Below are 13,603 nucleotides of genomic sequence, written 5' to 3'. Positions count from 1 at the left end.
GCTCCTGGGTCTTTCTTCCTCCAATGGGCACAGTGGGTGGGACTGGCGAGCACGCGATCATCGCTCCTGTTCTAGAGCACCCTGCAGGGTTCCCAAGCGCTTTCGTCTGGCTTTTGATGCTGGTCATGCATTCCTGAGAAATAACATAGGCACCCTCTGGCAGAGGAAGAAACTGAAGACAGAGAAGACTCTAGCCGCGCTTTAAATTCAGCTTTTGTGAGCAGGGCTCCCTTCCCCACCACTGCACCAGAAAGCTCTGGGCGCTTAACCTGTCTGTAGCCAGCTCTGGCCGAGTCCCTTCTCTCTGCCTTCTGAATGTAACAGTCAGAGAACAAGTATCAAGCTGCACCCTGGCTCTGGCTCTGGCTCTGGCTCTGGCTCTGGCTCTGGGCCAAGGGCTGCGGTACAAAGAAGAGCAAGGACTGCTGGATACAAGGACGCCTTCGACGAAACCACAGAGAAGTGGGCGGGACGCCAGAAACCAGTTTCCTAAAGTCTCTCTCTCTGGCGGTGTGCTCCCAGGCTGCATCGCAAATTTCCCCGTGGTGGGAGAAGGAACTACAGGCCCCGCGTAAATGTGGAAAGTCTAGCACCTGTCGTCAAGGAGATCACATTCCAGTGGGGGAGAAGACAGACGGGTGGGTGGATGGATGCCAAGAGAGATGGGCTGGACTGATGGGTAGAGAGAGAGACAGATGGACAGACAGAAAAGTAGGTAGACAGATTGATGGACAGATAAAAAGATAGGCAGGAAGATAAGTAGATGGATAGCTAGTTAGATACAGAGATAGACAGATAGGTAAAGAGACATACAGACAGACAGACAGATAGATGGATGGATGGAGAGATAAGTGGATAGATAAAGAAGCAGATGGATGGATAGATAAGTAGAAAAAATAGATACAGAGACAGATAAGTGGATAGAAAGATAGATAAGTAGATGGATGGATATATAAGAAGAAAAATAAGTAGATACATAGAGACAGACAGATAGATAGATAGATAGATAGATGGACGGATGGACGGACAGACAGACAGATAGATAGATAGATAGATAGATAGATAGATAGATAGATAGATAGATAGATAGATAGATAGATATATGGATGGATGGATGGATGGATAGATAGATGGATGGATGGATAGATGGACGGACGGACGGACAGACAGACAGACAGATAGATAGATAGATAGATAGATGGATGGATGGATGGATGGATAGATAGATAGATAAGTAGATGGATGGATAGATAGATAGATAGATAAGTAGATGGATGGATAGATAGGCAGAAAAATAAGTAGAGACAGACACAGATAAGTGGATGGATAGATAGGTAGAAAATAAGTAGATATAGAAACAGATGGGTGGATGGATAGAAAGATAAGTAAATGATGGATAAATGGGCAGACAGGCAGGTAGAAAGGAATGGAGAGGGAGAGAGAGAGAGACAGAGAGAGAGCACATTCATTTAGGACTTCTGAGTTGCCAGGTACTGTGCTAAGCCCTGGAGATAGAAATACGCATAGATAAATTCCTGTTCCTGGGGAGCTTATACTCTGATAAGTGAAGCCCACACATACTGTGAAACTGAAAACAGGGGAAGGGTTCTCAGTGACTTGGCAGAGAGACTGCAGGAAGAGGTGGGGAACCCTGATTCCCATAACAGTAAGGGGAAAGGCTCATTTCTCAGATACCCACAAACACTATAACTTGAGGCAGGATGTGATAAGTGCCTATCAGGAAGGTACAGACAAAGTTCAGGTGAGAAGAGGTTCTTTACAGCTTGGTGGGGGTCAGAGAGAAGACTTTACAGAGGAAATGGCACCTGAACTGAGCCTTAATAGATGGGACAGATTTCAACAGGTGGAAGTGCGGGGGAGAACCCCGGGAAAGCTGTGAGCAGGGATAAAGAGATGGGAAAACCCCAGGGTGTGTTATAAAAACAGATGTTCCCTCCCTCCTCTGCTCATAAACTGTTATTACTAGGGGCCTTTGGCTATTTATTACAAGGGTCTATGGACTGATTGCAACATTTTCCTTGGGTATTGAGAGGGAGCTAGGCCAAGGGTTGGGCCATCCTTACGTTGTTATATAAGCATAATTTATTACCCTCCCTGCCTTGCTTCTTGCTCTGGACACAGAATGGAATACATAAAGACAGGGGACCGATCAGGTGTTTCTGCTGTGTTAGGGGACAGCAATATACTCTTTTTTCTCATTTATTTAATATTTTACCTTTTCCCAATTTCATGTAAAAACAATTTTTAAACATTCATTTCTTTAAAATTTGAGCTCCACATTCACTCCCTTTCCCCCCGCCCCTCATTAGAAGGCAGGTAATTTGATATAGGTTATACATCTGCAGTCATGCAAAACATATTTCCATATAAAGTGAAAGAAAATATAGATAAAAAACAAACAAGAAAAATGAAGGAAGCTTTAAGAAGTTTACTTCAATCTGCATTTAGACTCCATAAGTTCTTTCTCTGGAGGTGGAAAGCATTTTTCTTCCTAAGTCTTTTGAAGGTGTCTTGGTTAATGGTATTGCTGAGGCTAGCTAAGTCATTCACAGGTGATCGCCATACAGTATTGCAATTACTCTGCACACTGTTCTTTTCGTTTGACTCACTTCACTTTGAATCAGCTCATGTAAGTCTTTCCAGGTGTTTCTGAAAGCATCCTGCTCATCACTTCTAGCACAATAATATTCCATCACACTCATATACCACAACTGGTTCAGCCATTCCCTAATTGATGAACATCCCCTCATTCTTTGCCACCACAAAAGAGCTGCTCTAAGTATTTTGTACACATGGGTCCTTTTCCTTTTTTTGTCTCTTTGGGATACTGACCTTATAGTGATATTTCTGGGTCAAAGGCTACTCACAATTTTATAACTCTTTGGGCATAGTTCCAAATTCTTTCCAGAGTAGCTGAATTGGTTCACAACTCCACCAATATTGCTTTAGTGTCCCAATTTTCCCAAATCTCCTAAAACATTTGTCATTTTCTCTTTCATATTATTCAATCGGATAGTTTTGGAGTGGTATCTCAAAGCTATTTTGTTATTATTTATTACAAATTACATGTAATAATTTCAACATAAGTTTTCTGAAGTCAAAGCTGTTTTAATTTGTCTTTATCTAATCAATAATGACTTACAGTATTTCTTCATATGATTATAGATAGCTTTGATTTCTTCATCTGAAAACTGCCTGTTCATATTTTTTGACCATTCATCAATTAGCAGAATGACTTGTATCTTATAAATTTGAGTCAGTTTGCTATATATTTGAGAAATAAAGCCTTTATCAGTGAAACTTTCTACAAAATTTTTTAGGACTTATGATTATTGTGTATTTCCCTTCATTTTTCCTGTTTATCCTTGTCTCTCTCTCTCTCCTTTCCTGTCCATCCTAAAAAGGGTTTTGCTTCTGACTTCCACCTCCCCCAACCCACCCTCTATTCTTGGCCCCACTCCTCTTCTTGTCCCTTTCTTGTTCTACTTTCCTGTAGGGTAAGATAAATATCTATACTCAGATAAATGTGCATGTTAATTCCTCAGAGCCATTTCTGATGAAGGTAAGGTTCAAATGTTCCCCATCTTCCCTTCCATAGTAAAAGCTCTTTTATGTGAGATAATTTACCCCTTTCTAATTCTCCCTTCCCACCTTTCTCAAGGAATTCCTCTTTTTTGACTCTTATATTTTATTATTTTAGATATCATCCCATCATACTCAACTAACAGCCATGCTCTCTGTTCCCAAGGTGTTGGTGCTCTATTCTCTGAGTCACCTCACTGCCTCACATAACTTCTTTGAAAATGATATTTAGGTTCTTTTTTTATCATGGTTTTCAAGTAGTTTGATAGTTTTTAAATTATATCTCTATCTATTTTCAGATCAGTTTTTTCCCTCAATGAGATATTTCACATTTTCTTTTAGTTTCTCATTCTTTTGATTTTGTGATATTGTGATATTGTTTCTTGGTGTTCCATTGGAGTCATTAGCTTCCATTTGCTCAGCTCTAATTTTAAGGAATTATTTTCTGCAGTGAGCTTTTGTATCTCTTTTTCTTTTGGGCCAATTTAACTTTTTTAGGAGTTCTTTTTCTTTAGTGAATTTTTGTACATATTTTTGCATCGGCCAATTCTGCTTTTTAAGTTTTTAATTCTTAAGTGAATTTTTGTATATCTTCCTCCATCTGTCCAATTCTGTTCTTTTTTTTTTTAAACAAGCCTTATCTTCCGTCTTAGAGTCAATACTGTGTATTGGTTCCAAGGCAGAAGAGTAGTAAGGGCTAGGCAATGGGGGTTAAGTGACTTGCCCCAGCTCATATAGTTAGGAAGTGTCTGAGGCCAGATTTGAAGCCAGGACTTCCTATCACTTGGCCTGGCCCTCAATCCACTGAGCTACCTATGACACCCCCCCCCACCCACACACACATACACTCAATTATGCTTTTAAGGTATTATTTTCTTCATTTTTGTATGTGCCTCCTTTACCAAACTGTGGACTCGTTTTCCATTATTTTCTTGTATCACTCTCATTTCTTTTCCCAATATTCCCTCTACCCCTCTTATTGAACTTTTAAAATCTGCCTTGGAAGCAATACTTAATATTGATTCCCAGACAAAGGTTAGGGTTTAAAAATGATTGCTTGGGGCAGGTGGAAAGGTGTAGAAATATCTGGGAAATGTTTGCCTTTTGAGGCAACCTTCCCACTTATGGATAGCTTATTTGTTGGGAAATTGGTCCAAATAATCCTCAATTTCCCCCTTGGCAACTTCCATCCCATGATTTGTAGTTCTTTTCTTTGGAACCAAATGGAACATGATGTCCTTCAAATTCTTGAAGACACCTATCATGCCCCCCTCGGTCTTCTCTCCTCCATGCCTGACTTCTCCAGTTCGTTCATTCAACACTCAGTAAGCAATATTGAGTGTCCACCATGTATACAAAGTATAGGGCTAGGTTCTTTCAATCATTCCTCACTGGGGATCCTGTTTGACAGGCACCAGCTACAGGCTAGGAGCCTCCAATAGAAACGTTCTAAATGAAAGACCATCTTTCTTTCCAATTGTGACTTTATTTTTGTGGAAACAGAAATACAAAGTCTAGGGATAACAATAATTTAAATAAATTACACTATTCTCCTCTATTCCATACCTCACCCCCCCATTCCCTGTCTTTAGCTTTCCATCCAAAATATGACATAATCGTGCCCAAGAGGAAGCCAATGAAAGACAAACAAAATTCACAGTATAACCTTCTTAATTTACCACAATGTATAGAGTGCTTGGCCTGGAGTCAGGAAGACCCGAGTTCAGATCCATCCTCCAGATACTTACTAGCTGTGTGACCTTGGAGAAGTCATCGAATCTGTTTGCTAATACACTAGAGATAGAAACAGCAAACCACTCTAGTATTGTTGTCAAGAAACTTCAGAGGAAATTTAAAAACAAAACAAAACAAGAAAAAGAAAACCCCACAGGGGTCATGAAGGCTGAGACACCACTGCACTACAATAGCTTAATAAATGCTTATTTTAAAAAATAATAACTTAACCTGTTAAGCTGAGGGCTGAGTTCCAACCATCTGAGGCTCAGTGCTGACAGGTGACCCTTTGGGCTTTCCCCCAGATGCCCAGTTTAACCTGATACATGAATGGCTAAGAAGCATCCTACAACTTTGGTTGAATTTCTGATTGGACCCTATTGGCTTCTCGACCCAGAAACCCAGGTTCTAAAGATTTCCAGAGTTTAGAATATTCCTGGGATTCCAATTGGATAAACATGTCCTTATTGACTAGACCCCAAGACAAGCTTTGTTTTTGTCTTGTAAAGCTCAGATGTGGCCAATGAAGACAGATGTGGCTGTGGGACCATCACTGAGAAAAGAGGAAGGAGGACAGAGGACTGAATGGGGGAGAAGAGAGCATGTGGTAGGAAGGGAGAATATATCCTGGGACTTTGAAGATGAAAAAAATATATATATAAATATATAAAAACACAGCAAGGCATGATGAAGTTGTAGAGAAGTGAAAGATAGTCTTTGAGGACAAAGTCATTTCTAGAACATATTTAGAGATCAGTGACTTCCTGTATGTCCTAAAATACACACATACCCTCCCCCCAAATCCCAGGTGGTCCTTGCCACAGATAATTACAGTTAGGGGGTGAGGGGGAATAAAAAATGAAACTCAGAGGGAAATGTAAAGCCTCACAGAAGCCCTGGTATTCTTTCCCCCTCATAACAGAGTTGCTGGATCTCTTCAAAATCTGAAACCTCATCAGTAGCTGGGCCAGATCTCCTGGCACCCAGTCTAAGGCTCTTTTAGGGAAATGTCTCTCAAAGGGCACAATAGACCCAGTGAAAGCACACGTTCCTTAGCTCTGGGGTTTAATTGTGGCAGGCGGCTTTGCCTGCCCCACCTAGACTTCTCTCTCCAACCAAACCTCTGTGGCTTCATCAGAGAAGGTGAAGTTGGAGAGAACTCTTTCCTAGAGTGAGTTCCACTCATCAACCTGGGACTTTTCAAATAATGACAACTGAAAAGTCAAAGCCCCATATCTGGTCCACATCTGAAAATATAAATAGGAAAAACTGACTCAGTTTCCCTAGGACAGACCAACTGCGAAGAGATAATTCAACCACAAGACCATTTGACATAAATAATTAATAAATACATAGATACACAACATAGGCACATAGCTGCAATACCTCTATAAATACAATTTGTAGTTCAGTAGGTTCTCAGAGTAGAATTACAGCCTTCCAGAGTTGACCATCAAAGTGGGCTGTTATGGGCCATAAAATCTCCATCTCTTTCCTCTCTGCCTTGGCTTGCTGAACCCTTAGGCTTCTGTTCTTTGGGGAAGTCTGAGGATCTGCCTAAGGAAAGGGGTCTAGCACCATAGACAAGCAGCCTTGGAAGAGAAGGAAGAAAAAAAAAGAAGATGGCACCTGGAAGGCTGTGTTCCAAGAAGGAACTCACTGAAAGGAAGCCCATTGGGCTTAAAAAGAATAATTATTATAAAATAACTTATAAACTTTGGGGGTTACAAAGGCCTTTCCTCACTGGGAAGGATTATTGTCCCCAATTTACGGATGGGAAATTTGAGAATCAGAGAGTTTAAGTGACTTTTCCAGGGGAGGCACATAAGTACTAATTATAATTACTATATTATTACATATTATATATAATATACTTAATTGTATATATTACATACAATATATAATTAATATATTACTGTGTACTAATTATATTCATTTAACTCCATGACTATGTCATTAAAAATGTAACTTCCCTGGCCCCAACCCCAGCCCTGTCCTCAGCATCCATCCCGCCAGGCAAGAGAATGAAGGACAGCATAGAAAGTGAGCCAGTAGCTATGAAGAACAAGCCTGTGTTCTCCACTCATCCTTGGGAAGGGCCAACACTGGACTAGCAGGTGCCCAGAGAATGGAGGCTCTTGGGGGACCTCAGATTCAAAGGCCAGGAGAAAGTCCACAATGGACCCAAAGCTGACAGTAGCATCAATAATCAAAAATTGTGGGTCAGGCATATCCCTCTGTCCAGCATTCCAGAGACATCGAGGAGATCCACAGGGAAGAGGGAGAGCTTTCTTGTCTTCGATGGGGTAAAAAAATAAACTGTTTGGGACTCCCTTGGATACCGTCCTTCATCTAGGTTCAGAGGCTCACGGGGTTCAGAACCAGATGAGACCTTGGGGGTCATCTAATTCAATTTTCTTATTTTACAGTTAAGAAAACTGAGGCTTGAAGAATTGACTTGCCCAAGGTCCCACTGGTAGTAGCAGAGCCAAGCTTTCAGTTCAGGTCTCTTGATTCCAAACACAAGGCTCTTTTCACCACTCCAGGCTCCTTCAGGGGTTAAGTGAGCCTGCCAGCTCCAGCTGATCCTTCCTTCTTAGCCAGAGCGGGGCAGGGCACAGGTGCAGCCCACAGGAACATCGATGTACTCTTTTTGGAAAGTGAAGGCCCCTGGAGTTACTTGAGCATCTCCATTCAGAGAGCAGGGCTTGCGGTGGAGGACCATTAATTTCTGATGAAGGAGGACCGAGTTGAATGAAGATGTCTCCTGACCTGATTTCATGTGAATACAACCTTTGCACAGGCATTCTGCAAAGGCCAACTTTTGGGGGTACCGGTTTTCATCCATGTCAATTCTGTAAGTTAAGGAAGTGAATAAGAATTTACTGAGTGCCTACTGTGTGCCAGGGACTCTGTTCATGCTGGGAATACTAAAAGGGTAAAAGACAGTCCCTGCCCTCAAGGAGCTTAGAATCCAATAAACAATGATACCATGTCATGAAGAAAGTACTTAAAGCATTATAGAAATATAAGTGATGGGGGGGGGGGCAACTGGGTGACTCAGTGGATAAAGTGCCAGGCCCAGAGATGGGAGGTCCCTGGTTCAAATCTGACCTCAGACACTTCCTAGCTGTGTGACCCTGGGCAAGTCATTCACCCCCATTTCCTGGCCTTTACTGCTCTTCTGCCTTAGAACCAATAACGAGTATTGATTCTAAGATGAAAGGGAAGGGTTTAAAAAAATAATAAGTGATCATCAAAAAACAAAGTTGGAACATCCCTTAAGTCCATGTCTGTCCTTCATAGCTAAGGTAGTAAAGGGTAGATTGAGGGCAAACAGGAGGAAGGAAAGGGAGGTGGTGAGGATCTCAAAGAGATATTTCATCTACTCCACAATGGTGCCTGGAAGACCCATTTCTCTTCCCCTCTCTGCTGCAGGGATAGCCACAAAGAATACCCCAACAGCTGTTGTGATCATTAATTTTGTCCTCTTCTTTCTCCCTACCCCAATTTAAATGATTCATTATTGGTTACTGAGGGGACTGGAAGAGGCTCAGGAAGAGGACAGGCAGGAGAAAAGCAGGCCATTCCAAGAGGTACTAAAAGCAAATAAGTTACCAAGGCAAAATGGGAGTGGACCTGCCTCTCTCCTTCCACATCTCTTAAATTCCCCCCCTTGGGAGAATTCTTTCCCCTTTCAGGATTACTCTGGATATTCATCTTAATCTGAAATGCAGTGTGTGGTTTTGTGTAAAGAACCCTAGAGGGGGGCAGCTAGGATAGAGAGCCAGCCCAGAGATGGGAGGTGCTGGGTTCAAATTTGGCCTCAGACCCTTCCCAGCTGTGTGACCTTGGGCAAGTCACTTAATCCCCACTGCCTAGCCCTTACTGCTCTTCTGTCTTGGAACCAATACACAGTATTGATTCTAAGACAGAAGGTGAGGTTTTAAAAGAAAAAGAAAAAAAACCACGGTGATGGAGACCTCTGGATTTGAGCCCTGCTCTGTGGTCAGTGAGGCAGCGGATCCCTTCTCTCTGGGTCCCAGGAAACTGAGAGGAGGGGCTTAAATGGCGTCTCCTGTCCTCTGTGCTCCATGCGCTAACAAGCGTGCCTTAGTCCCAAGGCTCCTCGGGCTCTCACGCTTCCAGCTCAAAGGTCACTCTTGCACTCTTGTCTGGGAGTCGGATTTCTCCTATGCAAATGTGGAGAGCAAGGGGCAGCCTGCTTCGAGCCCCCAGCCTAGAGACCTCCGAGGTTCCTTCCCGCCGTGGGGCCGGGACTTACCGGTATCTCCAAGGAGACAGGGATCGCTGTTGGACTTCCTCGTGAGTGTCTTCGAACTGGAGAATTGGGCACTGGGGCTCTTGATGTCTCTGTCCCCCAGCTGGCCTCCCGGCTTCCAGGCTGGGGACTAGGGTAGCGGGCAGGGAACGGGCCGACCGGGCACCTTTGCCTACCAGGTGGAAGGGAAGCTGGCCTTGGGACAGCTCCTCGGGAGCGTAGCAGCGATGGTGAGGGTGCAAAGCCGCTCGGGGAACGTGGAGTTTTGAAGGCAGCCCAGGAGCGTGTCGGGAGAGGCAGGCAGGCAAGAAAAGGAGGAGTATGCAGCTGGCAATCTGCTGGAGACAGGTTTGGGAGAAGGGGAGGGTGAGTGGGACACCCTCTGTGGGACTGAGGACTTGGCTGAGCTTCTGGCAGTCCCTGGGAAGAACTGCCAACTTAGCCAGCGGGGATGTGGAAGCCGTGGGAGCCAGGGTACCGTCAGCCACCGGGAGCCAAGTTCATGCCCCCTTCTCCTAGGACCTGAGAGACTCCCTAGTTTCAGAGTCATATGACCCCCTGGGCCAGGGCTTCTCAGCCTCTTTCCTATGGTGGCCCCCTTTGGCAGTCTGCTTCGCAGAATAAAGTTTTTTAATGCATAGAATAAAACACAGAGGACCAGAAAGGAGCCAATGATATTGAAATAGAGTTCATATTTTTCCCCCTCCAAGTTCTTAGACCCCTCAAATTCTATCCACAGGGTCCCATGGACCAGAATTCCTGCTTGGACCCTTATATGGTGAACTCAGCCAGAGAAATGAACAAGTTTATCCCCGCATCCTTTCCCATATCCGTTTCCCGGTACCCATCTCTCCTTCCCTCAACTCTCTTCCCCAGGTTCAAATTCCCTCAATTTCCTGTCTCCCCAGACATATCTGAACCACCAAGGAGAGCTGAGAAGTGGCAAAACGGAGGCCCCCAAATCCAAGAACAGAACCCGATCCGTTTCAGAGCTGGGAGCAGAGAGGAAGGAGGACTCTTCATTGCAGACTCCAGATCATGTTGTTGCTCCCAGGAAGCCCGGCTTCCACTGCCCCTACCTCTCTCCCTCCCTCCCATCAGTGAGGGCTGGCCCAGCTAGCAGAACATCTCCTCCAGCTTGTGAGTGGCCAAGGTACTACCCACAAGAGCTAGGCACTGATGCTCTTACCATGTTTGGGGACTCCACTGACTAGAGGAGGAAGAGATGGAGGCTTCTTCGTGGTCCTCTCTGGCTTTCCAGCAGGCACCTGTCAAGGGGGCTATTTGGTCCTTTCTGATCTCACCTTTGGCTCTGCTAGCCTCCTTATACTCTGCCACAGAGGGCGGAACTCACCTGCGGAAACTCCAGGGGAAAACACTCCTTTGCTAATTCCCTTCTCTTCCTCCTTTGGGAGGAAGTGCTCTGGGTTCTCTCCTCCCAAGGACAGAGAGCCTTCCCGGAGCGATCAGATTTCAAGTGGCTCTTTAACCTAGAAGGTTTGCAAAGGGCACTAACCTGAGGCTTCTTCTGCAGGCTATTTCCCCCAACTGAACTGCTGCCTACTTTGCCCTCCCCAAATCGATTTCATGCAGTCCTCTCCACAATCCCGTATTCCCCAGTCTCCAATCTAGCCCATCATTCTCCCTCCCCCAATTCATCCTATCTCTCTCTCCTCCACCACCGTCTCCCCCTCCTCTACCCTGTCTCAATCTCCCCATCTCCACTCCAGATCATCTTCCCCTTCTTCACCCCATCTCATCTCCCCCTCCTCCACCTCCATCTCCCCTTCCTCTACCCTATCTCAATCTCCCCCTCCTCCACTCCAGATCATCTCCCCTCCTCTATCCCATCTCCTCCTCCATCTCCATCTCCCCCTCCTCACCCCATCTCATCTCCCTCTCTTTCACCTCCATATCCCTTTAGTTACTCCCTATAAACCCACCATCCCTGACCCTTGGTCTAATATCTCATTCTCCAAATCCCAAATTTATGTCCCACCAGCTGCCCCTTTTAGAAACCCATTCCTCTCCGCCCCCCACCAGCCCCTAAGCTCAGACCCATTTCCCCAATCACCTTTTCCATGGCTCCTTTTTCTCATTCTCATCTTCACAAGCACATCCTCCTTCCCCTTTCCCAAACTTGTGCCTCTCCCTCCCCTAAACTCATCCACTTCTCACAAAGGAGACTTATTGGCAGGCTTGTTGTTATTATTATCGTGTCTGACTCTTCATGTGACCCTATTTGGGGTTTTCTTGGCAGAGATCCTGGAGTGATTTGCCATTTCCTTGTCCAACTCATTTGACAGATGCAGAAATGGAAGCAATTGGGGTGAAGTGACTTGCCCAGGGTCACATAGCTAGTGTCGCAGGGATATTTAACTTCCATCTTCCTTTCTACAGGAAGACTCCAAGGATCCACTGGGCAGGAAAACCAGGAGTTCAGGGCTCACCCTTGGCCTGAGATGCACATCCTAGTGCATCTCATCTACTCCAAGAAGCCCATAAAGCCTTTGAGGGCAGGGCTTACTTTGGGACTCCCACAAAATGGGGTGCTCAGTAAAATACAAATCCATTCCTAGAACCGTCACATATTGAGAGTTGGAAGGGACCTTAGAGACCGTGTCACTATCCAACTCCTTCATTTTATGGAGGAATGGTCCCAGAGCTCAGCTGTCCCAGGTTGGTGGATGCCTGAAATTCTTTCCCTCTTTGTCTCTGCCTCTGGACTTTCCTGTCTTCCTTTGAGTCTCCCTCAGCCTGTCTAGTCCTCCTTAATCTTAATGCCTTTCCTCTGAGATGATCGACACTCTGTCCTGGCTGAATCTTGTTTGCCCATAGCTGTATACATATTGTTTCCTCCATTAGACACTCTAAGTCCTTGAGATCAGAGACTGTATTTTCATTCCTCTTTATGCTCCCAGTGCTCAGCACAGGGCCTGGAATGTAATAGGAGCTTACTAAGCCTTCATTGACTTGACTTGACTGTCCCTTCTTGGATTGAAAGCTTTAATTCCCATCACTGTGGGACAAAGAGCTGAAAGAGTGCTGAGTTTGGAATTAGAGGACCTCAGTTCATACTTCAGCTCTTCTACTTGTGCCCTTGGACAAGTCACTTAATTCCTTATCTGTAAAGGGAGAGGGCTAGACCACAGGATTTCTGAAGACCCCTCTACCTCTGAATCCTCTGATCCTCCATTCCATTGTGTTCCCCTAAGAGTGAGCCACCAAACCCTGTTTGTACCTCCAGGTGAATGAGGGCTCCCATGGTGGGATTTGATAGAGGTAAGAGGGGAGAAAGAAGCAGGTCCCTGAAAGATGGAAGGAAGAGAAATGGGTCTGTGGTGATGAGTAAAGGATAAAAAAGGTGAAATAGGTGGTTATCTGGGGACTTAAGAGGCACAGAGAGGTCATGGAATACTATTGTGCTATGAGGAATAATGAACTGGAGGAATTCCATGTGAACTGGAACGACCTCCAGGAATTGATGCAGAGTGAAAGGAGCAGAAGCAAGAGAACAATGTACACAGAGGCTGATATATTGTGGCACAATCAAATGTAATAGACTTCTCTACTAGCAGCAATGCAATGACCCAGGACAATTCTGAGGGACTTAGGAGAAAGAACACTATCAGCACCCAGAGAAAGAACTATGGGAGCAGAAACACAGAAGAAAAACAACTGCTTAACTACATGGTTCCATGGGGATATGATTGGGGATGTAGACTCTAAATGATCACCCTAGTGCAAATACTAATAATATGGAAATGGGTCTTGATCAATGATACATGTAAAACCCAGTGGAATTGTGTATTGGCTATGGGAGGGGGAGTGGGAGGTGGGGAGGGAAAGAATATGAATCTTGTAAACATGGAAAAATCTTCTAAATTAATTAAATAAAAAAAAGGAAAGAGAAGAGCTTCCCTCACAAAACAGACCTTCCCTCAGCCCCATGGCACAGTGCCTGGATCATTAAGGTACTGCCAG

At 44.6% G+C, this 13,603-nt stretch overlaps 1 protein-coding gene across 1 annotated transcript; it reads right to left on the bottom strand.

Annotated features, from left to right (window-relative positions):
* Positions 1-7,286: 7,286 nt before the first annotated feature.
* On the bottom strand, positions 7,287-12,884 carry IL17C (interleukin 17C). The gene is made up of 4 exons (XM_056818541.1): positions 12,793-12,884; positions 10,974-11,109; positions 9,623-9,957; positions 7,287-8,192 (listed from the first exon to the last, which is right to left on the bottom strand). The coding sequence occupies exons 1-4, from the start codon at positions 12,882-12,884 to the stop codon at positions 7,934-7,936; spliced, it is 822 nt and encodes a 273-aa protein (XP_056674519.1). The 3' UTR covers positions 7,287-7,933.
* Positions 12,885-13,603: the final 719 nt, after the last annotated feature.

The sequence above is a fragment of the Monodelphis domestica genome, chromosome 1 (genome assembly GCF_027887165.1).
Source record: "Monodelphis domestica isolate mMonDom1 chromosome 1, mMonDom1.pri, whole genome shotgun sequence".
Taxonomy (NCBI): Eukaryota; Metazoa; Chordata; class Mammalia; order Didelphimorphia; family Didelphidae; genus Monodelphis; species Monodelphis domestica.
Note: the sequence above shows the minus strand (reverse complement) of the source record. Positions and strands in the feature narration are given on the sequence as shown.